Source organism: Dasypus novemcinctus, chromosome 3 (assembly GCF_030445035.2).
Source record: "Dasypus novemcinctus isolate mDasNov1 chromosome 3, mDasNov1.1.hap2, whole genome shotgun sequence".
Lineage (NCBI taxonomy): Eukaryota > Metazoa > Chordata > Mammalia > Cingulata > Dasypodidae > Dasypus > Dasypus novemcinctus.
In genome coordinates, this window is record NC_080675.1 from 36072537 (window position 1) to 36098514 (window position 25978).

Genomic DNA, 25978 nt, shown 5'->3' on the forward strand with positions numbered 1-25978 from the left:
CTGGCTGGTGAGAAAGGACGGCAGCTCTCCCAAGTCTGACATCTGGCCTCTGAGCCGTATCAGCAGCCACTTTGGGATAAATGCTTAGGTTTTTCAGGGGATCTATTCCACCTCTCCTGGCCAGCCCCCAGCCCCACTGAACACAAACAAAAGAACTAACAGCAGTGGCTTGTTCGGTGGCCTGGTGACGTGACTTCCACACAAATGGCTGAGCGCCTGTGCTGTTGCCAAGGGTCTCCCAAAGTGAACACTGGAGATGAAAATCTCAGCTCTGCAAATCAACATCACCTGAGATGACCCCTTCTTTTCTTTGCCTTGCCTTTCTCATTCATGAAATGGGAAACATTTTTTCCCCGTTTGTCATTAAAAGAATATAATTTTTTTTTTAGCGACAAGGGACAAGTTATGTGTTAGAAAGAGAAGGCTGGTTCTGCTGGGTTTTGGCAGGAAATAATAGCTGGTCCAAACCACAGTGATGCCAACAGCAATCGCCATTTTAATTTAATGAGTCTGGATGATTCCAGTGCCACTGGACCACTATTTTCTCGAGGACACTGGGTCTTCACAGTGGCCTTGATGACCTCCAGGACCAGGCCTGTTGTGTAAAGGTTAACTGGACTGCTCAGGGTTGGCTGGCCGCAGGGACAGCCTGCCTCGGCCCTCCTGCCCTCTCTCGGTGACAGATGGCCGCCATTCCCCTGGTGGGTGGCAGCAGCTGGGGCCTGGAGCCACTGCCTCTGCCTTCCTTCACTGCCTGCAGAAGCAGTCGCAGACCCTGGGAAGGAAGACAGATTGAGGAGAGGGCATGAGGCAGGCTGGGGTCGCCACTTGAGGATGTGGGGCCAGCATTTTTGCTCTCTGCCCACAGATTCTGGACTGAGCCTCATGGCCATGGCCAAACTTGCCTGCCCCTCCAGGGCCTCCGGGTTTTTCTTTCTAACGGAGTGAAATTGTTTTTGAACAAGTCTACGGAGATGTCGTGTTTGTGAACAGTGATGTTGATCATTGTTAGTTCCTCAAGGGCAGGGCCTAGGTCTCTGGTACCGGGCGGCACCCTGCGCACAGCAGGAACCCAAAGAAATGCATTCCGTGTGCGAAACCCCTTTAGATCTATGGCTTGCCGGCACGAAGAGCGATCATTTAGGGTATAGTTTTCTGTCTTCCTTTGTGTTCCTCTGTGCCTGGTAAACTGTGGGATTTGTACACCTCTTCTCTAATCCTTACTCTTCTTGGCATGTAGTTCACTTAAAAATCGATTTCCTTCTGCCCAATTAATAAAACTTATGGGAGCATGTCCCTCTTCTGTGTGCATTTCTGAGAGGTGCTAGTGAAATCTTTGCTCTGTTTGGTTCTGCCAGGAGAGGAATAGTTTGACGAGCTTGGGATGAGAGCTTTTCTGGGTCCTGGGAGCTGGCTCTGAACTCTTCCCGGGTCCCATTAGGATCGTGAAGTCTCCTGAGGTTTGTAGACACTGGAGGTAGTTTACCAGGATGCAGATAAGACCAGGGCCAGAGCTCCTCTGGCACCGAGGGGAGGGCGTCCTTTAGAGAAAAGGGAAAAAGATCCACCCAGATGGAATGATAAAGGCGTGACATCACAGTAGGCATGGCAACTGCAGGGTAACCATAATCTCACCACGAGGTGGTCAGAACCCCAAGGGAAGGCCTGGTTTCTTTGTGCTCTCCTTTTCCCTTTGGGGCAGGCAGGAGCAGGGAGGATGGAGGAGGGGCTGGTGAGCCCGGCCGGGGCAGGCCAGAGGTTTCACTTTTCAGCCCGGACCTGTCTCCTGCTCTGACAGTTTCCCTGGGGTGGTGGTGTGCCATCTCAAAGCTTTGTATTCCACTGCTTTATTACCCTGTGTTGCCCTGGGAGTTTGGCTGGAGGGAGGGAACAAAAAGGAAGGGGTGCATATTAGTGGAGCGTGAAGTAGAGAAATGAAATTATCAGCAGAAAGTTCTGCAGAGCCCTGGAGCTCCAGCCTCAGCTTCTCCTCTCCAGAGATCCTGAACCCTTGTGGTGGACACACGGTCACTCTCCTGTTTCTTGTTCGGCTTCTTTGGGCCTCAAAGGAAGTTTCTTGAGTTCTGCAGCAGATGACATTGAGCCGGGTGTGAAGCATGTAAGTTGTGCTAATTTCGAGGCCACTTGTTTCTAAAGCTAAAAGAGGCAGAAGATCAGAGCAAGTCCCTGAGGCGCCCGTGTGTAAATAAAGAAGCTGTATGGTGAATGCTGACACTCTGGGCAGCTTGGAATTTTCTCAGGCGAGTCTATCTTGAACACAGTGTAAGCGCTGGAGGTGTTAAGATTCCCAAAAGCATGATCAGAGAGCTTTGTATTCTGGGGCTTTAGGGAACTCTGACTCAGAAATCACTCCTCTTTCCTGTCAATGTGGGGTGACCATGCCCGGGTCCTATCCGATTTGCTGTCTCTTTAGGTCGAATCTTAGTTGCTTGTTTGTCATCCTGCCCGCCTGGCCTTTTGGGCTCGTAAAAGGGGGTGAGGCAGCCTGACCAAGGAGTGAATGGCTATCATGAGGCCGGGCCAGCCATCTCTGTTCTTTAGCAGAGCCTCCCTCTTCCAAGCTACAGGCATTTTAAGACATTTAAGGGTCTCTTGAGAAGCATGGTCTTTGACTTCATTATCAAAACAGCTGGACTTTCCGTTGCAAGCTAGATAAATCGTTCACCCAGCTCCATTTGGCTATGGGTAATTTGGCAAAGTTTTGTTTATTATTTAAAACATTTTTAAAAATTGAGATAAAATTCACTTTTCTAGCCCTTTTGAAAGTGTATAATTTAGTAGTCGTATACTTTTTCAACATTCATGATGTTGTATAACCATCACCACTATCTAATCCCAGAACATTTTCATCACCCCAAAAGAAACCCCATACCATTAGCAGTTACTCCCTAGTTCCTCCTCTCCTTAACCCCTGGCAACCACTAATCTACTTTCTGTTGCTGGATTTGCCTATTCTGGACATTTTATAAAAATGGAACCTAATATGTGGCCTTTTATGTCTGGCTTCTTTCACTTATCATTGTTTTCAAGGTTCATCCATGTTGTGGCATGTACCAGAACTTCATTCCTTGTTATGGCTAAATAATAATCTATTATATGGATATACCATGTTTATTTATCCATTCTTCAGCTGATGGACAGTTGGGTTATTTCCACTTTTTGGCTATTATGAATAATTTTGCTATCAATATTCATCCACAAGTTTTTGTGTGGACATATGTTTTTATTTCTTTTGGGTATATATCTAGTAGGAGTGGAATTGCTGGGTCATATTTTACCTCCGTGTTTAACCTTTTGGTAAACTGTCAAACTGTTTCCCACAACGGAGGCACCATTTTACATTCTCACAAGCAATGTGTTGAGGGTTCTGATTTCTCCACATCCTTGTCAACACTTAATATTTTCCTTTTGTATTTTATTTTTTTAAGTTGTAGCAAGCCATCCCTGTGGGTATGAAGTGGTATCTCATCGTGGCTTTGATGTGCATTTCCCTGTGAGGAAGGATGTTGAGCATCTTTTCATGTGCTTATTGGCTCTTTGTATATCTTTAGGGAAATGTCACTTTGAAGCCTTTGCCTGTTTTTTAACTGGGTTGTTCATCTTTTTGTTGTTGAGTTTATATTAACATGTCATTGTTTCTGCCCGCTGCTCCAGCAAGGGTAACGAGCCTGTAGAGATGGAAGAGTTTAGTGGACCTAAAGCCTCTGCTTCTGAAGATACTCCTCAGGGTTCCTGGTGGTCTTTGGCTACCCTTAAGTGGCTCCCCCCAACCCCCAGTTTCTGTCCTTGATCTGATGCTTATTTTGTTCGTAGTTCCTCCCCAGCTGACCTCACCCATACTCGTGGGAGTCATTACCCTTTGTATGTTGACAACTCCCAAATGCAGACTTCTCTGGAGCTCCATATTTCCATATCCAACTGGAAGCTCCACCTGTTCAAAACTTAGCACATTCCGCTGCCAAGCCTCTGCCTCCTCCTGGCCTACCCATTAGATGAAGGGCAGCCCCATCTACCTAGTCAGCCAAAATGGATGTCGACCGTGGACCCCTTCCTCTTCCTCTCAGGCCCTTCTGTCCGCTTCCAGTCAAGTCTTGTCCATTTGGTCTCTTCAGTAGACCTCTCTAATTTGTATCCAGTTTTCACTTCCACTCTCACTTCCTTAGTTAGTACCGTTGTCATTCCAACTAGGTCCCCTACTTTGGAATTCCTCTCCTCCATCCATACTCTGCCAGAAAGATCCAATTATATCAGTCCCATCTGGAAACCTCCAGGGGCTCCCTGTTGCCTGAAGGACAAACTCCCTACTCCTCCCTTGCGCATATGGGCCCTCCGGGTTCTGGGCTCTATCTCTCCAACTTCATATCCCCCTGTCATTCTCTCCTTAGTCCTTGCTTTGGCCGTGAGAAACTCCTGGAGTTTCCTTGAAGGGGCTGTGTTCCTTCAAACCTCCTTGACTTGACTGTCATGCCATTGGCATGGGCTTTAGATATGTGCTAAGGCTAGATTTTCAGGACTAGATTATAGACTGAGTATGGCCCAAAATAAGTACTACTATGGTTAGAGAACATTGTGACTGTGGATTGGATGTGGATTTTGTTTCAATTATTTATTTATGTGAAAGAACTTCCAATCTGAATAGAAATTAAGCATTTCATTGTTTTTATGAATCACGTGTGTTGCAAAGGCAATAGATTCTTTTGGAAAAATTCTGACATTTGCTCTATCCATAGTCTAGTTGACTTTAGTTACTTTCTGAACCAAAAATAACAGGATACATGGTGCAACAAGCACACATGAATTCTGGGGGTTGATGGGACAAAATATTTGAAATCAGATTACCATAGTTACCAGCTAATGTGAAAACCAGTACCACATATTTATTTGGATCCTATAGCCCTAATCTCTGGGATTTCCCTATGTACAGACACTGAAACTGAAGGAGTGATTCCTGGCCATTTCCAAATAATTTTTAAAAAGTTAATTATGTTTTAGATGATTATTTGGTACTTTCTCTCCCTCTGTCCAACTTTTACTTGGAAAAATTTAAAACCTTTTGAAAAAAAGTTGCAAGAAGAGTACAATAAGTATTCAGATTCCCTTTCCTCAGATTCACCATTTCCCAGCATTTTGCCATCTTCACTTGCTCTCTCCCCCCTTTTGATGTGTGTGGGCACATGAAGTCATGGGACCAGATCAACGTCTGCTTCTGAGAACCTGTTAATTCTCTCCTCATTTGAGACTGCAAATGTGATTATCCAGATTTTCAGAAGGAGTCAGATTGAGTCCATAATATACCTTCCTCTTCTTGGTATGTTTCTGAGCCTCTGGCAAAGCTCAATGCCAAAACTGAAGACTTGAGCTCTTGGCTCAGCACTGGCTGAAACATACTTGAATGATTCTGAGCAACTTCCTTCTCCTCTCTGACCCTCAGTTTCTCCATCCACGGACTGAGGGCTTGGGCCATCTGCTCTCTAAGTCTCCTCCTGGTGCTCACATTCTATGACCCTGTGATGGCCTGAAAAACTCAGACTTTTGGGAAATTGTCAGAAGATACTTAATGTACTTGTGAGCTGAACCCCAGTAATTTATTGCTGGCTGGGCTTTGGCCAGGACTGTGTCTGGTTTATAAAAAGGAGTGTTTTACCCGGTGTGAGAGCTACCGGTGCTGCTGAGGCCAAGAGGTGGGCCTGGTGGGGGCGGAGGAAGCAGCAGGGATTTGACCTGCTTTCTGTCAAATCAGTAGCACCGAGAGGCTTGGTGCTTCCACCTCAGCCCTTCCTTTGAGCTTGCCTGCTCAAAACTTTAATTTGTTGCTTACCTTGCTTCTCTCCACTCTCTAGATTTTATTTAAAAATTTTTTTATTTAACCCTCCCCGCCTTGCAGCTTGCTTGTTCTTTTGTTCTCTGTGTCCATTTGCTGTGCATGCTTCTGTGTTTTTACTTGTCTCTCTTTTTGTTGGGTCACCTTGCTGAGTCGGCTCTCTGTGGTGCTTACAGGTGAGCCTGCCTTCACAAGGAGGTCCCGGGATGCAAACCCAGGGCCTCCCTTAGGGTAGGCTGGAGCCCAACTGATTGAGCCACAGCCGCTTACCCCTCTCCCCACTCTCTTTTATAAAGCTACATTTGCTCGAGGATCTTGCCACTTTCTTTTTCTGTCCCTGTCCCTCCACCAGGTTAAAAATCTTAGGGAGACAGCAGTAACTAAAGATGCTGATGAAATGGGTGACATTATTGGCTGGATGCCAAAAGGCTGCACACTCAGAGGTGGGGTGAGACTTGGTCATAGTCCAGATAGTGCATGGGGTATTGACAGTGCTTGCCAGAGGGTTCCACAAAGTACCCTGGACAGGCCAGATCTATTTGTGCAAAGTTTTAACTCCCTGGGTGGGATTTCAGGAAGTTCTGGTAAAGAAGAAAAGGACCTAGGTATGGTGGGGTTGAGGAAAGAAACTGGTGAGAGTAAAAAAGATTGGGGATTCATTGATTCATTTGATAAATGAATATTGAAGACTGACCTATTACATTCTCTGTAAAGTCCCTTTGCCCAAATAGTATTAAATTTAGATAGCTGTCATTATTATGTGCTAGACACTGTGCTATGTGCTAGAGAAGTAGGGAGAAAATGATGTTAATAATTATCACCAACTCCCTACACCCTGACAGTCACGTGTCAGGCATGTCATTGAGTGTGTTACATCTATGCCATTTACCTTCCCAACAACTTTGATGAGGTGGATATTGTTCTCCTTCTGCAGGTGCAGAAAAAGGCATAGAGCGGTAACTTGTTCAAGGTCAAGCAATGAATAAAAGGCAGAATGAGATGTGGGTTCAAGTTCAACGTCAAATCCCATACTCTTTACTTCTGTACCTCCTGTTTCTAAAAGTTGGTTTATGACTGCTGCCAGCCTGTGATAAAGTTTTCATTGGTCCATAATATAAGGGCAATATAACTAGATTTCTAACAAGGCTTACTTTAATTAATTCAGTGGTTCTCAACTGGGGGCAATTTTGCCCCAAGGGAATGGTTGGAAACTTTTTGGTTGTCACAGCTGGGAGATTTTCTACTGGCATCTAATGGATTGTGGCCAAGGATGCTGCTAATCACCCTACAACATACCCATCCCCCCTACCAATCCACGCAATAGCAAAGAATTATCAGGCCCAAAGTATCAATAGTGCTAAAGTTGAGAAACATTCATTTATTTTGAAAGATTATTCTTAATCTTAAAATTACACTCTTCTGACTTTTTGGGGTATGTATTAAATGTTCTTTATTTTAAGAAACATTGTAGATGACAATTGCAGTATAGGATGTCCTTACTTGGCAGATAAAAAAAAAAGCCAGCAAAGACTGTTGGTCTCTGCAATTTGTTTTTCCTTAGTTTAAAAATTTTCTGAACTGTGAAATCTAAACACTTAGGAATTGTTTGATCTAGGAATTATGAAAATACTGCTTATTAGGGATTAAAGAAGGAAAAGGTCTTGGGTTATGAGGAAGTCAATGCCTCCGGTGATAAACTCTTGGAATCTCCTGCGGTTTGATTTAATAATAAACATTTAGTCTCCACTTACGTGCCTTGCATTGTGCCAGGCTCTATGGGAAGTCAAAAGGAGTTTTGCCCTGGTAAGCTTGCAATATCCATGGGACTAAAAGCGAACACTGCATAAAACAAGTAGAGAGTAAGGAAAGAACCTGGTGAATGATGCGTAAGTTTGTTTGCTGGTTGATGCTAACATGGTGAACTAATGGTATTTTCCCCAGAAAGATTTTTAGATTATTGGCTCAGGTCTGCCAAAAATAAGTTATGTGTCCTTAGGCAAGGTATCTCTTCCTCTGCTCTGGTTTTCCTGTTGGGTTTCCCCTCAAACCCAAGTCAGATAGCCATCTCTGATATTCCTTTTCCTCCTCCCTCCAGTGGGAGACACCCAAACCTGTTGATTTTATTTTGGAAATGTCTCTAGAGTCTAACTAGCCTCTTCCTATTGAAGTGCATTCTCCACCCAGCAGCTGGAATAACCTTTCAAAAGCATGCATTTGATCATGTCACCCCACCTCTGCTTAAAACCCTCAGTGCTTTCCTCATTGGCCACAGGGTAAAGTCCAAGTTCCTTGGCAAGGCATTCTTGGCACTACAGCCTGGGCCTTGCCTACCTCTTCAGTCTCATTTCCCATTGTTTGCCCTTTACCCCCACTCACCCTACAGTCTGGCCACACCAGATGGCTCACTCTCCTCTGAGCACAAATGACTGATCCACCTCCCTGGAATCCCCTTTCTTCTCTTTTCCACCTGGTGAAGTGCTGTTTGTCTTTTAAGACTTGTCTCAGAAGCTACCCGAGATCCTGGAGACAGAGTTCGTTTCCCTGTCTGTTTCCCACACTGGACTGTGAACTTGTTGAAGGCAGGAACTAAGTCCATCTTGTTCTCTCTTGTAAACCCCACACAAGCCCAGGGTTTGGAATGTGTTAGGTATTAAACCATTGTTTGTTTAGTGAAAAATAAATGGAAAAAGGAGGACAATTTTAAACTGGAGATAATGTTTGTCTTTTGTTACCACCCAAGGTGGTTCTTGGCATGAACATGAGATAATATATATTGAAGAACTTTGAAAAATGGGAAATTCTGCAAATGCAAAACGAGGTACTCATCATTGTTTCCAAAAGCAGAGATTTTTAACCTTTGAACTGTGGGTGAGAAACCTTCAAATTTCTCCACTGTATCCCCATTAACGTGCCTGTATATGTGTGTGCGTATACACACACACACACACTGTATTTCTAAGAATAAAGGGAATGGTTGACTGGTACTGGGAGTTGGAATATTAAATAGAAAAACCCAGATGGTCAGGATTTTGGACAACTCAGCAAAAATATGCCTTGTTGATGCAGGAAGCAAACGTGGCATGAATTGTGACTCAGTGGCCTGTCCCTGCCTGAAGCCTCTAGTGACAATTCGTCCTTTTCTTTTCCAGAACTGGGACTGGATATAGAGAGAGCAGCGGGCAGAAGGAAGGCTTAGTTTTCTTTCTCTTGTGTGTCCCATTTTCTCTCTCCTTTTTCTGATTTCTCCATTTTTTGGATTTTGTCTCTCCCAATACCCCAAATTGAATATGAACTACAAAATAAAGAGGCAAAGAAATGGAACCAGAGACTGAAATCATGGAGAACTGTGCAAATACTATAGTTCTATTATTATGGGAATCTGTGACTATGTCTTACTCCCAGCACCACCCTCCAGATTGTAATTCCAATGGGGGCAGATACTTGCTTTATACGCTCTGCAAGTGCCTTGTGTAAAGTAGGTATTACGTGAATGTTTGCCGAAGAATGAATGAGTTTACCTCTTGCACCCATTCCTTGGAGCACCACGCCTCTCTTGTTTCTTGTATCTTCCCAAAGGAGGGATTCTTTCTTCTTTTACCCAGATCAGGATAGAGGTGGTTTTCCTTAGCACTTGCTCTGGGCACCCTCCCTGTCACCCTGCAGGTTTGATTCTCCTTGGACACCACCTGAGGACCCAAAGGTCTTGAGTTTTGTCTGGATCTCCCCACTTCTCATGAAGCATTGTCGACTTCCAGAAAGGGAGTAAGCAGGGTGCTGGGAGGAAGCCTAAAAGCTTAACTGTGTAATCTTTATTACTACGGCTGGTCCTATAGTTTACAGGCCATCAGAAACCATTATCATCTTCCCAGGCTGGGCAGACAGCAGCTGGCTGCTTTGATGCATGTCCTGGAGAGATAAGGAGAATTTATCCCTTGTTTTGACTTCAGGATTTCTTCTTGTTTACTTTTGACACACTATTCAACTTTCTCTCCCAAAGTCCCTGATCTCAGACAACTTTTTCAAGTTGGCGCTGGTGGTGGTGGGGTTCAGATTAGAATCTTATCCTTTTGGAGTAGGAAGAGACCTGAGATAAATGACTGTCCCTAGCTGTCGCCTTTCTCCCCCACCCACTTCCCCTTATGTATTTTTCCTCCAAAGCAGTGCAGTGCCTGGATACCACCAGTTTCTCAAGGGATTGGTACTTATTGATCTCTGAGCAGGGCATATTTTTCCCATGGCCTTCAGTTAATCCTCCATGACCACATCTTCGCCTCTGCTGAGAAGAGTTCTACAGCTCTCCTCCCATCAGCTCCTTCCTTAGTGTCCCCAGAGTCCTGTGCACATAGATGAATGAGTTATCTTAACTCTGCCATCTTCTGTGATAGGTGTGTCTAGGGTTACCCCTAGGTGGGCTGGGCAGGGCAAAGCCCTTGGGAGGTCCCAACACCCACCTCCCAGACAATATGTCTTCTCCAGGAGGCTTCTTGAGGGTGTGACTTCTGATTTGGGCAGGTACAGGCAATGGGATATAAGCTGTACCCAACCTGTATTTGTCAGGGTTTTGCACAATGATCCTGTGGGATCTAAGAAGCCCTTAATGGATACTTTCAAGTGTGCTCTGGGGGAGGGGAGTGGAAGGGAGAGTGGTGAGGGAGGGAGGGTGGGAGAGAGAGAGCGCGCTTGGCAGATAGGCACTCAGGTACTCTTAGATTTGTTGAACAAATAAATGAATGGATGAAGGAGTAAGAACTATCTGCCAGTACCTGGTCACTCCTTATGGGTCTGTGTATTCAATTCACTAAGTATTTATTGAATGTCTGCTCTGGGCAAAGCTGGTGCTAAGGGGGTTAAAAAGATGTGTAAGACTGGGTCTTTGGTATGTTGGTGTTTACATCTCAAGGGAGAGTGAGACTAATTATAACACAAGGAAGGAAAGTATAACTGGAAATGGAGATACAAGCACCTTGTTGAAGGAGCATAAAGGGCGGTGGATTAATTCTGAATGAGGGGATCAGGAGAGCTTCTTGGAGGAGATGGTTTTTAAGGATTTCAGTGAACAGAAAAGAGAAAGAGACAGGAGGTCCAGGCTGGCAAACAATAAGTGCAAAGCCATAGGGATGGGAAGGTGCCCTTAGTTTGCCACAGACCAGTCCGGGCAACCCCGACCCACAGCCCCACCCCTCATCCAGTCCGGGTGGCTCCAGTCCATCTCGGACAGCACCAAATAATCCCAGCAATTTTCTTTCCAGGCGAATGACCCTGGGGCAAGGCTTGCAGGTAGGGCAGACATTCCTTTTCCCCAGACTTTGCTGGTACCCCTGTAGCTGGTGCTGCTCTCTTTGGAGGATGAGCAGGATAAACCCATGGAGGCCCTGGAGTTGTTGAAGTAAATAGGCTCCCACCTCCAGACACCTCAGCTTCCAGATGTTTCTTTACTCCTCTGCCAGCCTTATTGCCAGGACAAGAACTGCCCACTTCCCAGGCTTTGCTCAGGCCTTTCCTCAGCCTTCAAGGACTTCCTTCATTTCTGTTTGACCAAATGCTTCCACCTTTCCCCAAAGGTCCAGCTACCCTGCGGGTGGGGGGAAGCGTGCCGTTTTCGGATCTCCAAAAGCCTGAGGCCTGCTGGGGGCAAGGTCAGCGATTGGCTCTTCACAATGTATGTCACTGGCTGACTGTCCTGTAGATGAAGGAAAGAATAGAGCTCCCTACTCTCCCAGTTTTATTACAAACAATGTCAAATATTTTTTCACACATTTACATCCCTCTCCCGCCTGATTTTTCCATATTCTCAAGTGACAGCTTAGTTATGTTCCGGGGGGTGGGAAGAAGCCAAGAGAGAGAATTCTTAATTTTAGGGAACAGGATTGAGTGCAGAAATGTCTTGGAAATGGAAGAGTCCCTGGCTTCTCTCTACAGCAGCTCTACGGCCCATATATAACTGCAGGCGAGCGTCCCCTCTCCACGTCGCTTATCTCTGCCGCACATTCACGGGCTCGCCAGCCTGGAGTCTCCCTGGATGTTGGCCAAGCCAGTTGGGAATGCATAAGAGCTGAGATATGGGATGGGGCGAGCCCGCCATGTCCTTGCATGCCTCTGTGAAGGTCTCTCTTCTCCCCCTCTTTTCTCCCTTCTAGCCTTTTCTCTGGCACGGGGAGGTAATCTTTTTGGTGCCACCTCTCTAATCTTTGAAAGAAGGGAGGCCCAGATTCCACATTTGCAGGTGGCTGTGATAGTAATTAGGGACACCCCTTGGAGAATGGGAGGAAGGCTTGGGCAGGCAGATTTATGCCAAAAGGCGTTTTGTTAGATGCCATTTTGAAACCTCAGCTCCATTCTTTTTGAGCTTAAACCCTTCCCTACAAAAATCTCCCTAGCTCGTTTGGTTTTTATGGCCAAGATTTTGTTCTGCTTTCATGTCCGTCTGTGTTGCTTTTTGCCCTGGCAGAAATAGGGGTGAGAAGAGGGAGTCTTCTGGAAAGAAGTCCATCCTGATGGGAACAAGGGCTGCCGGGAAATTTGGTGAGGTATTTGTGGGGACCTGGAGCCTGGGCTGGAGGTGGGGGCGGTGCAGGGCCGGCTCACGGGAGGCCAGTGGTACACAACTCCTCTCTTACTGCTCTCGCTCTGGTGTCGTCTCGGTTTTGGATACAGTGCTCAGCATCCCTTAGGGCCCCTGGTTTTTTTTTATAGAACAGTTGTAAAGTCTAGTTTGCTTTTTTTTTTTTTGCATGCTGTCTGCTCTCTGTGTCCATTCGCTGTGCGTTCTTCTGTGTCTTTGTTTATTTTTTATTCCCCCCCTCCTTGTGGTTTGCTTGCTGTCTGCTCTCTGTGTCCATTTGTTACGTGCTCTTGTGTGTTTTTCCTTGTCCCCCTTTTTTGTTGCATCACCTTGCTGAATCAGCTCTCCGTGGCGTCTGCTGCCTTGCATGCTCTGCAGCGTGCGGGCGAGCCTGCCTTCACAAGGAGGCCCTGGGACAGCGTCCCATATGGTAACGGGAGCCCAACTGATTGAGCCACAGCCGCTTCCCTCTAGTTTGCTTTTTAAAAAAAAATTTAATGTGGTAACATATAGCATAAAACTGACCAATTTAGTCATTTTTATGTGTATAGCTCAGTGGCATCGTTTACTTTTACAATGTGGTGCTACCATCACTACCTTCTATTACTAAAACATTTTCAGGACCCCAAACACTCTTTAGCCCTTAAGCACTAACTCCCCATCCTCCCACCCTTCCAGTTCCTGGTAATCTCTACTCTCTGTGAATTTGTTTATTCTGGACATTTCATATAAATGGAATCATACAGTATTTGTCCTTTTGTGTCTGGCATAGTTGACTTAGCATAATGGTTTCAAGGTTCATCCATGCTGTAGCATCAGGACTTCATTTCTTTTTATCACTGAAGAAGCATTCCATTGTAGGGATATACCACATTTTGTTTATCCTTTCAGCTGTTGCCGGGCACCTGGGTTGTTTCCTATCTTCTGGCTATTGCTAATAATGCTGCTATGAATACTGGTGTACAAGTATCTGTTTGAGTCGCTACTTTCAATTTTTTGGGTTATATACCTAGGAGTAGAATTACTAGGTCATGTGGTCTTCCAATGTTTAACTTTGTGAGATACCACCAAACTGTTTTCCACGGTGGCTGTGCCATTTTACATTCCCATCAGCAATGTACAAGGGTTCCGATTTCTCCACATACTTATCAACACTTGCTATTTTCCATTTTTAAAAGAATAGCCACCAAGTTGGTGTGAAGTGGTATCTCATTGTAGTTTTTTTTTTTTAATGATTTATTTATTTATTTATTTTTTCCCCCCCTCCCCTGGTTGTCTGTTCTTGGTGTCTATTTGCTGCGTCTTGTTTCTTTGTCACTTCTGTTGTCAGCGGCACGGGAAGTGTGGGCAGCGCCATTCCTGGGGAGGCTGCTCTTTCTTTTCACGCTGGGCGGCTTTCCTCACAGGCGCACTCCTTGTGCCTGCCGCGGGGGACACCCTTGCGTGGCACGGCACTCCTTGCGCTCATCAGCACTGCGCATGGGCCAGCTCCACACGGCTCAAGGAGGACCGGGGTTTGAACCGCGGACCTCCCATATGGTAGACGGAAGCCCTAACCACTGGGCCAAAGTCCGTTTCCCTTTAATGATTTATTGTATTTATTTATTTCTCATTGTTTACATTTGCTGTGTCTGTTTGTTGTGTGCTGGTCTTCTTTTTAGGAGGCTCTGAGAACCTAGTTTGAGTCACCTGCCTCCACTCCCTGCTTTGTTGTGTCTCTCATTGTTTTCTTCGTGTCTCCTGTTTCATCATCTTGTTGTTTCAGCTTGCCCCACCTGCCCGTCATGTCAGCTCACTGTCTTGTTCATCTTCGTTAGGAGGCACTGGGAACTGAATCTGGGGCCTCCCATGTGTTAGGCAGGAGCTCAATTGCCTGAGCCACATCAGCCTCCCTCATTGTCATTTTAATTTGCATTTCCCTAATGGCTAATAATATTGAATGTATTTGCATGTGCTTATTGGCTCTTTGTAGACACTCTTTGGAAAAATGTCTTTTGAAGTCCTTTGCCCATTTTTAAATTGGGTTGTTTTTTTGTTGTTGTGTTGTACATTAGCTTCTCTTTTGAAGATGTCTTGGGTATTAACAGAATGGATAGTCTCCACTCCATAAATACAGAAGCTGAGTCACTAGCTAGTGTTTCCAAGGATTTTCTGGTATGTTCTTTTCTTTAACTCAACACCATGGGATTCTGGGCAAAGGCCCTGTTCCCCTTGGGTGGATGGTATAGTACTGATGCATATGATTGCAATAAAGTCAGATGCTTTTTTGTTATTTAAACATTAAAAAAAATTGTGTGTATGTGTGAGCGAAGCCCTTACCCTGTACCTCATACACAGGCACGGGATTGGGGTAGGATGATGGGTTTGTGTTTTAGTTTGCTAAGCTGCTGAAAGCCATGGATAACACAAAATGTGTTGGCTTTAACTATGGGAGTTAATTAGCACAGAAGCCCTGAAAATGTTGAAACCAAGGCACCTGAAATCAAGGCATCATCAAGATGGTGCTTCTGCCTGAGGACTGGCTGCCAGCGGTTTGGACTTCTCTGTCACATGGCAGCATCTGCTGGTCTCTCCCGTCTCTACTGGGTTTAGTGGTTTTCAGTTTCTTGCTTTCTTGTCTTTCTCTCTCTCGCCATATTCATCCAGTTTATAAAAGACTCCAGTAAGAGGATTAAGTCCCACCCTGGACCACACCTTAACTCGCCTAACCTTATCAAAGGGTCCTACTTCCAGTAGGTTCACACCACAGGAATGGATTAGCTTGAAGAACATGATTTCCTGGGGGTATGTACACTTTTAAACCACCACGGTTGGTTATGGTATAAAATGCTGGTGATCTTTCTAGGATGGTTGGTTTGATCTTTGTAAACCATAATATTTCTTGTTTGATTCCATGTCAGTCTTCTTCCCCTTCCTTCTAAAAAACGTTTTTGTTTTTGTTTTTGAAAAAGAAAGACCAGTACATAGTAAAAACAAAATAAAAATAAAAAATAAAAAAACAACAAACTCAAATACTTGTAGAGTAAATCAGGAGAGAAAAAGTCAAAATCGCCCTCTTACTCCTGTCACCTCCATCCCCAGACCCTCATTCTCCAATATAGGATACCACCCTTACCAGTTTTATTTTTCTGTAGATGTTTTATGAACACAATGTTTTGTTTTGTTTTTTAATTTCTCTCCCCTTCTCTGCCTCCCTCCCCCAGTTGTCTGCTCTCTGTGTCCATTCGCTCTGTGCTCTGTGTCCGCATGTATTCTTGTCAGTGGCACCTGGAATCTGTGCGGTGTTTTGTTGCGTCATCTTGCCGTTGTCAGCTCTCCATGTGTGCGGCGCCATTCCTGGGCAGGCTGCCCCCTTTTCTCACTGGGTGGCTCTCCTTACGGGGCACACTCCTCGTGCATGGGGCTCCCTACGTGGGGGACACCCCTGCGTGGCAGGGCACTCCTTTCGTGCATCAGCACTGCATGTGGGCCAGCTCATTATATGCGTCAGGAGGCCCTGGGTTTGAACCCTGGACCTCTCATGTGGTAGGCGGACGCTCATCTGTTGGGCCAAATCTGCTTCCCCGAATGTATGTTTATCCTTGCATATTTTTCTTTCTTGACATAGTTGCATTCCAAATGTCCTGTTTTGACCTTTGTTTTTATATATTACAATACATCTCAGAGATTATTCCATATCAGTAAGTATACATCTGTCCTAGTTTTAACAGGTGCATAGCATTTCATTGTGTGGCTATGTCATGATTTATTTAATTTCACCCCTCTTCATGGGCATTTATATGACTTTCAATCTTTGCTGCAAATGAAAAGAATGTATGTACTTTTCTGTACTCATGAATGTAAGTCTATACTCCTCACTCTTTCCTAAAGTTCTTATATGGTATATAAACTTTGTAAATTTAAGAAATATTTACTAAGTACCTACCATGGACAAATATTTGATATTTCATCATTTTGATGAACCAGTGTTTACTCAGCCCTGACAATCCAGGTTTGCCCTGGATTGTTTCTTAATGATATAAACAAGCCAGGAATGAAAATTCTTGCATCTAAATCTCTAATTTTGTCTTTGACTGTTTGTCTTTGATTATTCATTAGCATAGAAGTGGGTCAAATAATTGTTAAGGCTTTGGACCCTTATTACCACGTTCTATTATAGAAATGTTTCAATTTATATTTTTACCAGCAGACCACCCACATTTCCCTACCAAGCTAGCAATTTCATTAAAAATTTTTTTTTTTTGCTAAAATATTATGTGATGGTATTTCCTTGCTTAGATTTTAAAATTTGCTTATTAGTTATTTTTATTTCCTCTTGTGACTTGTCTGTGTTCTTTGACTATCTATTAAGGTCTTTTTTTTTTTTCTATTAAGCTCTTAATTTAACTTTTTATATAAATTTGTATGAGCAGATTATGTATTAATGGTATTAGTTATATATGTCATTTATGTGGCAAATATTTTCACCAGTTTGTGACTTTAAAATTCCTTTTTAAACCAATTTTATTGCGGTATAATTTATCTACAATAAAATGTACTCATTTTGAGTGTGTATTTTGAGTTTTAAAAAAATATGTATACCCATGTAACTATCATTGTAATAGAATATTTCTAGCATCCCCCAAAGTTCCTTTATGCCCCATAGTAGTCAATCCTTCCTCTTTTCCCAGATAACCATTGATCTGCTTTCTGTCACTGTCACTATAGATTAGTAATGCTGGTTCAAAAATTTCATATAAATGGAACCATACAGTATATATTCTGTCAAATCTAGCTTGTTACACTTGGTCTTTTTTTCTTTTTTCTTTTTTTTTTTTGGAGATTTATCCATTTTGTTGTGTGTATTAGTAGTTTGCTCCTTTTTATTGCTGAGAGTATTCCATTCATCAATATACTATGACTTTTTATCCTTTTACCTGTTGATGGAAATTTTAGTTGTTTCCATTTTCCAGCTTCTACGAAGAAAGCTGTTCTGAGCATTTATGTATAAGCTGTTTTGTGGATATATTTTTCCCCCCTTCCTCTAATGCCAGTGTATGTTTCTTTATAAGCAACTGCCAAACTCTTTTCCAGGGTAATTACACCATTTTACATTCCCATTAGCAATATATAAGTGCTTTGTTTGCTTTGTTTGCTACACATCCTTACCAACACTTGATATTGTCAGTCTTTTTAATTTCAGTCCTTTTAGGAGGTGTGAGTGATATCTCATTTGCATTTCCCTGATGGCTAATGATGCTAAGTATCTTTTCATGTACTTATTGGCCATTTGTTTATCTTCTTTTGTGGAGGGTCTATTCAAATTTTTGCCCATTTTAGAAATTGGGTTGTTTGTCTTCTTACTGGGTTTCTAGAGTTCTTTATATGTTTTGGTTACAGATCCTTTGTTACATATTTGTATGAATACTTTCTCCCAATGTATGACTTGTCTATTCATCTTAACAGTAGGTTTCAAGAAGCAGACATTTTTAATTTGATGGAGTTCAAGTTACTATTTTTTTTTTCCCTTTTGTGGGTATTGTTCTTTGTGTCCTAACTTCTAGAAGTTTTATAGTTTTAACTTTAGTTCTATAATCCATTTTGAATTAATTTTTGTATATGATGTGAGGTAAAGGTTGAGGGTTTTTTTTCCATATGCATATCCAGTTAAGTTAAATAAATAAATGTGTTTTTAAAAAGATTTATTTAAGTTATTTATTTTTCCCCACCCCCTTGTTGTTTTTCACTTGCTGTGTTGGTTCATCTTCTTTGTCTCTCCAGGAGCCTCTGGGAACCAAACCTAGGACCTCCAATGTGGGAAAAAGGCACCCAGTCACCAAATCGACCTCTACCCCCTGCTTTGTTGTATCTCTCATTATGTTTTTCCCTCTTGTGTCTCTTGTTGCATCAGCTTGCCGCTTCAGCTTGCTGTCTTCTTTAGGAGGCACTGGGATCTGAACCAGCGACCTCCCATGTGGTAGGTGGGAGCCCAGTCACCTAAGCCACATCTGCTTCCCAATAAATAAATGTTAATGATCACTCACTTTTATTATTCTCTGATTTATTCCATTATTACTCAACTTAGAAATTCCACTCTTCCTTACTCTCCCCATTGAGCTGTCTGTTACAATCTATTGTACTCTATTAGACTTTAAAAAAATTTTTACCACAATTCTTTGCTTCACTTGGAATATGTTTTGATTTATGTTAGGAGTCGAGGGTCATATTTGATCCTCTCTTCTCCTTCAACAGCTAATTGAATATCAGGAAAGGGAGTTCCAGATAAAGAGGGGCCACAAGGTGGAAAGGGAGTAGAGCTTTTGAGAAATGCCTGGGCATGGAAGAGCTGTGGGAGACAAGCTGGAGATGTGGCTGGGGCTGCTCATGGAGGATCCCTGGACCCTGTCCACAGGGGCTGGTGAGCTGCTGAGAGATTGGAGTGGTGCTGTAGGTGCTTGAACATCGTGAAGGTTGGTTCTGGCTGGGAGAGACCAGAAGGATGACGACTGAAGATGAGTCCTGGCAACTTGTAGCCTTGAGCAAGGCTGATGGCGAGAGAGCCTGGGGATGGGGTGGAGGGGGGCTTAGGGGAGAGGGAAATGGCCGTTCTTGGTTTGGCTGCTGCCAGAAGGAGGTGTTAACGATGGACCTTGAGAGGCAAGACAAGGTGCTGGGTGGAATAACTCTGTTTTAGCCAGAAATGGAGCCAGGAGGAGAGCCTGGCTTCCTGGGAGATGACGTTTAAAATAAATGAAAATTACTCGCTTCTGGAGAAAATTTGTGACTTTCCTTTCAGAGCAATTCTTTATATTGTGTAGAGCATTTTAAAGTTTCCAAAGAGTTTTTCTTTCTTTTCATTTGTGCCTGCATGTTACGGGGCAGCTATTATTCGTTCTCCAGCTTACAGACGAGAAAGGCTCTGCTCTGCTGGGCGAGGAGACTTGCTGCGTGTTTGTGACCAGCCTGCTCCCACCCTCAGAACCTCAGCTTTCTTACCTGTCAAAAGGGATATTACTTTCTGCACCATCAGCCCTCTCACAGTGGGATGACCAAATAAAATACCCTAAGTGAAAGAGGGCTGAGAAATGTAAAGCAGGATGCAAATGTCAAGTCTAGTTAGGGTTATAATTTCACCAGACTGGGGCTGGCCGTCATCTGGGTCCAGGGTAGGGAAATGGGGAGACCCAGGCTCAGCATGCCTGACCCCACAGTCTGGGCTGCTGCTGAGGTGTCTGGAGGCAGGGTTAGCCACCTGGGAGCAGGGTAGGGGTTCAGGGCTTTGAGACATGCTTGAGACACCCAGCCAGACTGAGGCCTCCAACGTCAGGCTGGGGAAACCTGAAGGCTCACGTGTCCTGGAAAACACTTGGGATGTGGGTTCAGAACACCATTTTCATTGTGTGCTGGACATTTTCATCATGCGAGATAGTTTCCCTGAATCTCGGTTTCCTTTGAAACATCACATTATATACACCCTGGAATTACTGAACTACTTACAAGTCCCCCAATCTTGCTCTGCCTCTGTGCCTTTGCACGTGCCGTTCCCTCTGGTCAAACTCCTGCTTCTTCACGAATAAACCGAGGCCTCACCTCCTCTGTGAGGCCTTTCCCAAGCCTCCCCCACCCCAGACTGACTTAGATGCTCCCCTGACTCTGCACCCACTTGCCCGTGGACACTTGTCCCCCATTTGAGCACCAGTGCCCCGCAGTCTGCCTCCTCTTTGATCCTGGATCTCCATCAGGGACCTGTTCCTTTTACCTGTACATCCTTATGCCACCTCAGTGCCTGGCACACAGTAGGCACTCAGTTTATACCAAATGAATGAAAGAGTAGGGTTAACAGGTGGTGTACTAGGGCAGGGTGATGAGAGAAGTCCATCCAAGATGCGTGCAACTGGGGATACATTCTTTGGAAAGAGTTTTAAAAACCAGTAACCTGATAATTCTGAACATGATCAGCAACCTAGTACTCCTAACCCCAAATCTAAGTTCTGTTCAATGGCTATGGTTACTGTTGTAGTGTCCCCACACCTTTCAAAATATTTTATTTTAAAGCCAAATTTATTGAGAATTTGCATACAGTAAAAGTCACCTTTTAAAAATATTCAGTTTTATATATTTGGCACCAACCTCCCCCCCCCCCCGCCCCAAATGCCAGATGGCTCCCTTGTCTGTTTGCTCATTGTTTTGGCTTATTGTCCATTTTTTGCTCATTTCTACTTTAGGAGGCACCAGGAACTGAACCTGGGACCTCTGGTGCCCAACTGCTTGAGCCACATCTGCTTCCTGTTTATTTTTTGTTTTTGTTCACTGTCTCCTCATTGTTTTTGCTCGTTGTCTTGCTTGTTGTCTGCCTGTTGTTTTTGCTCAATGTCTGCTTTTTGTTTGTTTGTCTTCTTTAAGAGGCACCAGGAACCGGACCTGGGACCTCCCATGTGGGAGGTAGGTGCCCAACTGTCGGAGCCACATCTGCTCCCTATATATTTGGGTTTTGATAAATACTTTAGTCATGTAACTACCACCACAATCAAGATATAAAATATTTCCATCACCCTCAAAATGTCCCTCGCCCCTTTGCAGCCAACCCCTCCTCTGTCTCCCACTTCCCTGACAGCCATTGATTTGTTTCTGTTCCTATAATTTTGCCTTTTCCGGCATATCATATACATGGAATCTTTCAGTATTTCACTTTTTGCATCTGTCTTTTGTTGACCATAATGTATGTGTAGTGGAAAAATGGCTCCCAAAGAAAACCACATCCTAATCCCTGAAAGTGGTGAATATGTTGCCTTACATGGAAAAAACACCTTTCAGATGTGTTTTTCAAGGACCTTGTGAAGGAGAGATTTCCCTGGTGGACCCAGTGTCAGTGAGGGAAGAAGTGATAAAGGAAGGGGGGTTAGAGAGGGAGAGATCGGAAGATGCTACACTGCTGGCTTTAGAGGGAGGGGCCATGAGCCAAGGCTGCCTCTAGAACAGGAGTTCTTAACCAGGGGTTAAGACTTTTTTCACAGGATCCCTTGGGGGTCCGTGGAAAGATTTCAGGGGGCCCGTGAGCTTGAATTGAAAAAAATCACTTATTACCTTTATTTTCTCTGAATTCTAACTGAAATCTAGCATTGCCTTTACTTATGAATATAGGCAATAAATAAATTATAGTAGTATTCATTTCATCTGACTGGCAAGGGGGTCCATGGAACAAAAAGGTTAAGAACCCCTGCTCTAGAAGCTGAAAAAGAAAAGGAAACAGATTTTCTCCTAGAGCTTCCAGAAGGCACCAGTCCTGTCAGCACCTCCCCTTTAGCCTGTGAGACTGATTTTGGACTTCCTGACCTCCAGAATTACAAGATAATAAATTTGTGTTTTTAAGCCACTAAATTTGTAATAATAGTTGCAGCAGCAATAGGAAACTGTTACAATGCACTTAAAGTTCATCCATGTTATTCTACCTGTGGATACATTCCATTGTATGAAGGTACTACGACCTGTTTATTCATTTACCGATTGATGAACATTTGGATTATTTCCAAATTTTGGGCTGTATGAATAAAGCTGCTATGAACAGTCACATATAGATCTTTGTGTGGACATATGTTTTCATTTCTCTTGGGTAAATGCCTGGTAGTGGAATTGCTAGGTCATATAACAAATATATATATAACTTTATATAAAATAGTCAAACTGTTTGCTAAAGTGACTATCCCATTTAGCATTCCCACCAGCAGTGTTTGAGTTATCCAGTTACTCTATATTCTGCCAGTGCTTGGCATTGTCAGACTTTTAAATTTTAACCATTATAGGAGGTGTTTAGTGGTGTCTCATTGTGATTTTAATTTGCATTTCCCTGATGACTAATGATTTTGAACGTCTTTTCATGTGCTTATTAGCCATCTGTATCTCTTCTTTGGTGAAATGTCTGCTTAGTTCTTTATAACCCATTTAAAAAAAGTTGGGTCATTTGTCTTATTATTGAGTTATAAAAGTTCTCTATATATTCTGGATACATGTCCTTAATCAGATCTATGTTTTGCAAGTATTTTCTTCAAGTCTGTGGCTTGTGTTTTCATTTTCTTATTAGTACTTTTCAAAGAGCAGAGATAGTAAATTTTGATGAAATCCAATGATCACCTTTTCTATTATGAGTCATGCTTTTGTGTTCTAAGAAATCTTTTCTTAACCCAAGGTCCCACAGACTTTCTTCTAAGCTTTCTTCTAGGAGTTTTACAGTTTCAACTTTTACCTTTGGTTTTATGATCCATTTACGTTAACTTTTATATGTAGTGGAAGGTAAGGGTTAAATTTTTTTTTTCTTTTTTCTGGTGATGTCTTTGCTTTCGGTATTTGGTTAAGGCCTGGCCTTATAAGTGTGTTGGCACTGTGCTGAGGGAATATAAAGGTAAGACCCAACCTCTGCTCTAAAATAGCTTATAGTGAGTGGGGGGATCACACACACACACACACACACACACACACGATAAAGGCGGAGCTCCATAAGGGAAATACAGATGAATTTCTGTTGGCATTCAAGGAAAGCAGAGGCCATGGGAAGTCTCAGAAAAGGCTTCATGAAGGAGGTGACTCCAAAGGGCTTTAGTAGGGCTGAAACCTGGCACAGCTGCAGGGGGCATCATGCAGATTGAAGCCTATGGAAGGTAGGACGCTTCCTCCAGGGGGCACAAAGAATGGAAGGGAGATGGTGGTCCTGGAGAGCTGTGAAGAATTAATCCTACTGAAAACAAGAGAGACCATCGTGGTGGTGGAGATGGGGGAGGAGAACAGTGTTCTGGGATAGAAGGGGTTCGATGCAACTTGTGACTGGCTACCTGAGAGAAGTGTGCCTTGGTCTCCTCAGTTTCATCATTAACTTCTCATGGATCTGCATCCTGCCCTGGTTTCCTATTGTGCCGGAGGATGCTAGAGAGGAAGGTGGGAAAACAGGGGGACCACACAGAATCTCACTGAGTTCCCCCACCAGCTCTACTGGGCAGCTTCGACTGGTGAGTTGGGGGCTGGGATTGCGGGGGTGGGGTGGGGTGGGGAGCTGGCTCCATCCTGCTCCAAGCAGCCTTGCTCCTCACGGAGGAAACTTAACTTCTGAGGCAGACAGGCACCTAGGTAGGGAAGGAACGACGGCCAGGGGGAGGTCAGGACTTGACATTTGTGACTGGGTTTGTTCTGATTTAGCAAAAAATCTCTCAGCACAGTGGGCTGGGGTGCCGCTGACTGGCTGCATGGTCAGGGTTTGTAAAGCTTCCAGAGCTCCTTTTGCTGGAGCGGCTTTAAAAGCTGCAAGCGCTCAGCAGTTTCTATCAATTGGGATTTTTTCCCCTCTAGATTGAATCCTGTCAGGGTTTTACTGGCTTATCTGTTCCCAGAATGATCCCACTACTCCCTGGTCTAAGTAGCACTGCCACTCCCGCCGCCGTTTCCTGTCACCAAACGGTTCCTGGGAAAGAATTCTTCGCCAGCTCTATCTTTTGACCACCCCCTCTCCTGCTTCACTCTTTCCAAACCTTCCGGTTTCTCCACAAAGGGTGGAGTTGAGCACACGAGGGGTACAGAAATGCCAGGACCTGGTTTTGACCCTAGATTCGGTGGTGGGGCATGGCCCCTCTTCCTGGTCTCACATTTTGAAACGTTTTCAAAGTATCCCCCGAAAAACAAGAGTATTGTGGAGAAGCTAATGCTGGGAGGAGAGCAAGTGCGCCTGGGAAATCAGAGAATACCCTGCATGAAAGTTCCCATTGTTCTCGCTCGACCCTGTTCCCATGGGCTAACTCCCTTGACCACGTGGAAAGGGTGCTCTTATCCCCGGACCCTCTGGGGGTGTCTTGCCTGCTTTGCCCCCAGGGCTTCTGGCTCCTTGTCCCTTGTTTGGTCACCCTGCGCCCTGCCCCTGCCAAGTCAGAGGCAAACAGAGATAGGGCCAGAGCCTCCAGGCAGCATTTCACACTGCGCTGTGTCAGCAGAAAAAGCCTCCACCACCGCATTTGGAGAGCCCTGGCCCCCGCGGCCTGAGTTCACTTCCGGAGCCCGCAGGGCCCCGTTGCCCTGCGGAGCCCTGCCCGCCACGCCGCCGTGCCCAGCTCCCGCTCTGCCCACCGCTCGCGCGCCAGGAATCCTGCAACGCCGCTCGGTTGCCACTCTGTGACTTCATGGGAAGTTTTCTGGGTTGGTTCTCTTTGCCTCCACCTCCTTCCCAGGCTTGCCAAGGATGACGCCTCCAAGCCCCTCCCAGCTCCCAAAATACCAGCCCTGCCTCCTGGCCCTGCCAGAAAATGCTTAGCACATTAGCGGGTTTAGCTGCCACAGTTGCAGTCATTTTAGGAGGCTGCAGTGGTACATAGATTTCATTCTGGAATTCTTTCCAGCTCTCGCTATTTTGACAACACTGGGCAGCACTGTTACCAGGAACTGCCCTGACTGTGAGAGACAGAAGTGGATTGGGGGGTGGGGGTGGAGGGTGGGGGGTGGGAGGCAAGGAAAGGTGGTGGGAACAGCAGGAACAGAGTGAGGGAACAGGAGGCAGGTGGCTTGCGCCAGTCTCCGGTTCTGCTGGGATGGGTGGGACAGCATTTGTCTTCAACAGGCCCACCTCTTCTTGCCTGCTGGTGCTTGCTTGGAACAGATCTTGGATACTGGCAACTTATTTCACGTTTGCCGCCTCATGCAGCTGCTTCTGCTTGCAGAAGGCAAGAGGCTCCAGAGAGGCAGGCAGCAAGAGAAGGTGAATTAAACAGCCACCCCAAATACAATCTGGGACTCAGAAGACCTTGCTGCAGTTCCTTCTCTATCATTCAGTATCTGGGTGGTATAGAACAAGTCACCGACTCCCCAAAACTCAGTGTTCTCATCTACAGAATGGGGATAACAAGACCTGCCCTTCCCACCTCAATATAAGGTTGGAAGGAGCTACATTGGTGACCAGTGTGGCTATGGGTGTTTATTGGAACAAAGGACACAAGGGGCTTGACTGAGCCCAGGGGCCAGCTCCAAGATAGGGAAGTTTGATGCAGTGTGCCAGGCCTGGCTGGACAAAGTGAGTTCTTCTGATGAAGATGTAGGTAGTTGCTGGGTAAGCGTAAGGGACGCTCTATTCTACTGCCATCCTTAGAATTTGTTGGAGTTTTTCTCTCCAAAGGTAGCGTTTTTTTCTTAGTAGGTACAGTTAGGAATTGCTCTATTTGAGTTTCAGACCCAAATGCAGTCTCTTTCCTCTTTTTCTTTTCCCTCCCTTCTTTCTCATGTCCCTATTCCCCTGTAAACCACTAACCCTATAGTCACATGACCCACCCTCCTGCATAACCCCAAAGTTTGAGTACCTACTTGCCAGTGAATCTGATTCACACCCTTTCCTTCCCCTTCTTCTTTTTCTGTCCATTTTGCCTTGACTCCAGCCTCCGTCCGGCACATACCCCCATTCTATGGGTACCCCCGTTTATCCCTGATGCTTCCCTCAGTCCTGGGTGTTGCACATCAGCAGGTGGGTTCTGAGTTGGAGGGATCCGAGTGGGCGTCTTGCTGGCCCACAGTGTTGGTGACTGGGGGGGGGGCACGAGACCACCGGGCACCCCTGGCCTTCATGTTTGAGGCCT

The 25978-nt window shown here is 44.8% G+C and overlaps 1 protein-coding gene across 5 annotated transcripts in view; it reads left to right on the plus strand.

Annotated features, from left to right (window-relative positions):
- DPF3 (double PHD fingers 3) overlaps nt 1–25978 on the plus strand; it is a 299860-nt gene that overhangs the window by 80874 nt on the left and 193008 nt on the right. Inside the window, exon 1 of one of the 5 annotated variants that reach the window (XM_058293115.2) lies at nt 1814–2119. The exons of the other annotated variants lie outside the window; for them this stretch is intronic. Within the exon in view, the coding sequence (XP_058149098.1) occupies nt 2118–2119 (2 nt within the window). The 5' untranslated portion in view covers nt 1814–2117. Of the gene's footprint in view, nt 1–1813; nt 2120–25978 lie in introns of those variants that run through there. 5 annotated transcript variants of the gene reach the window in all.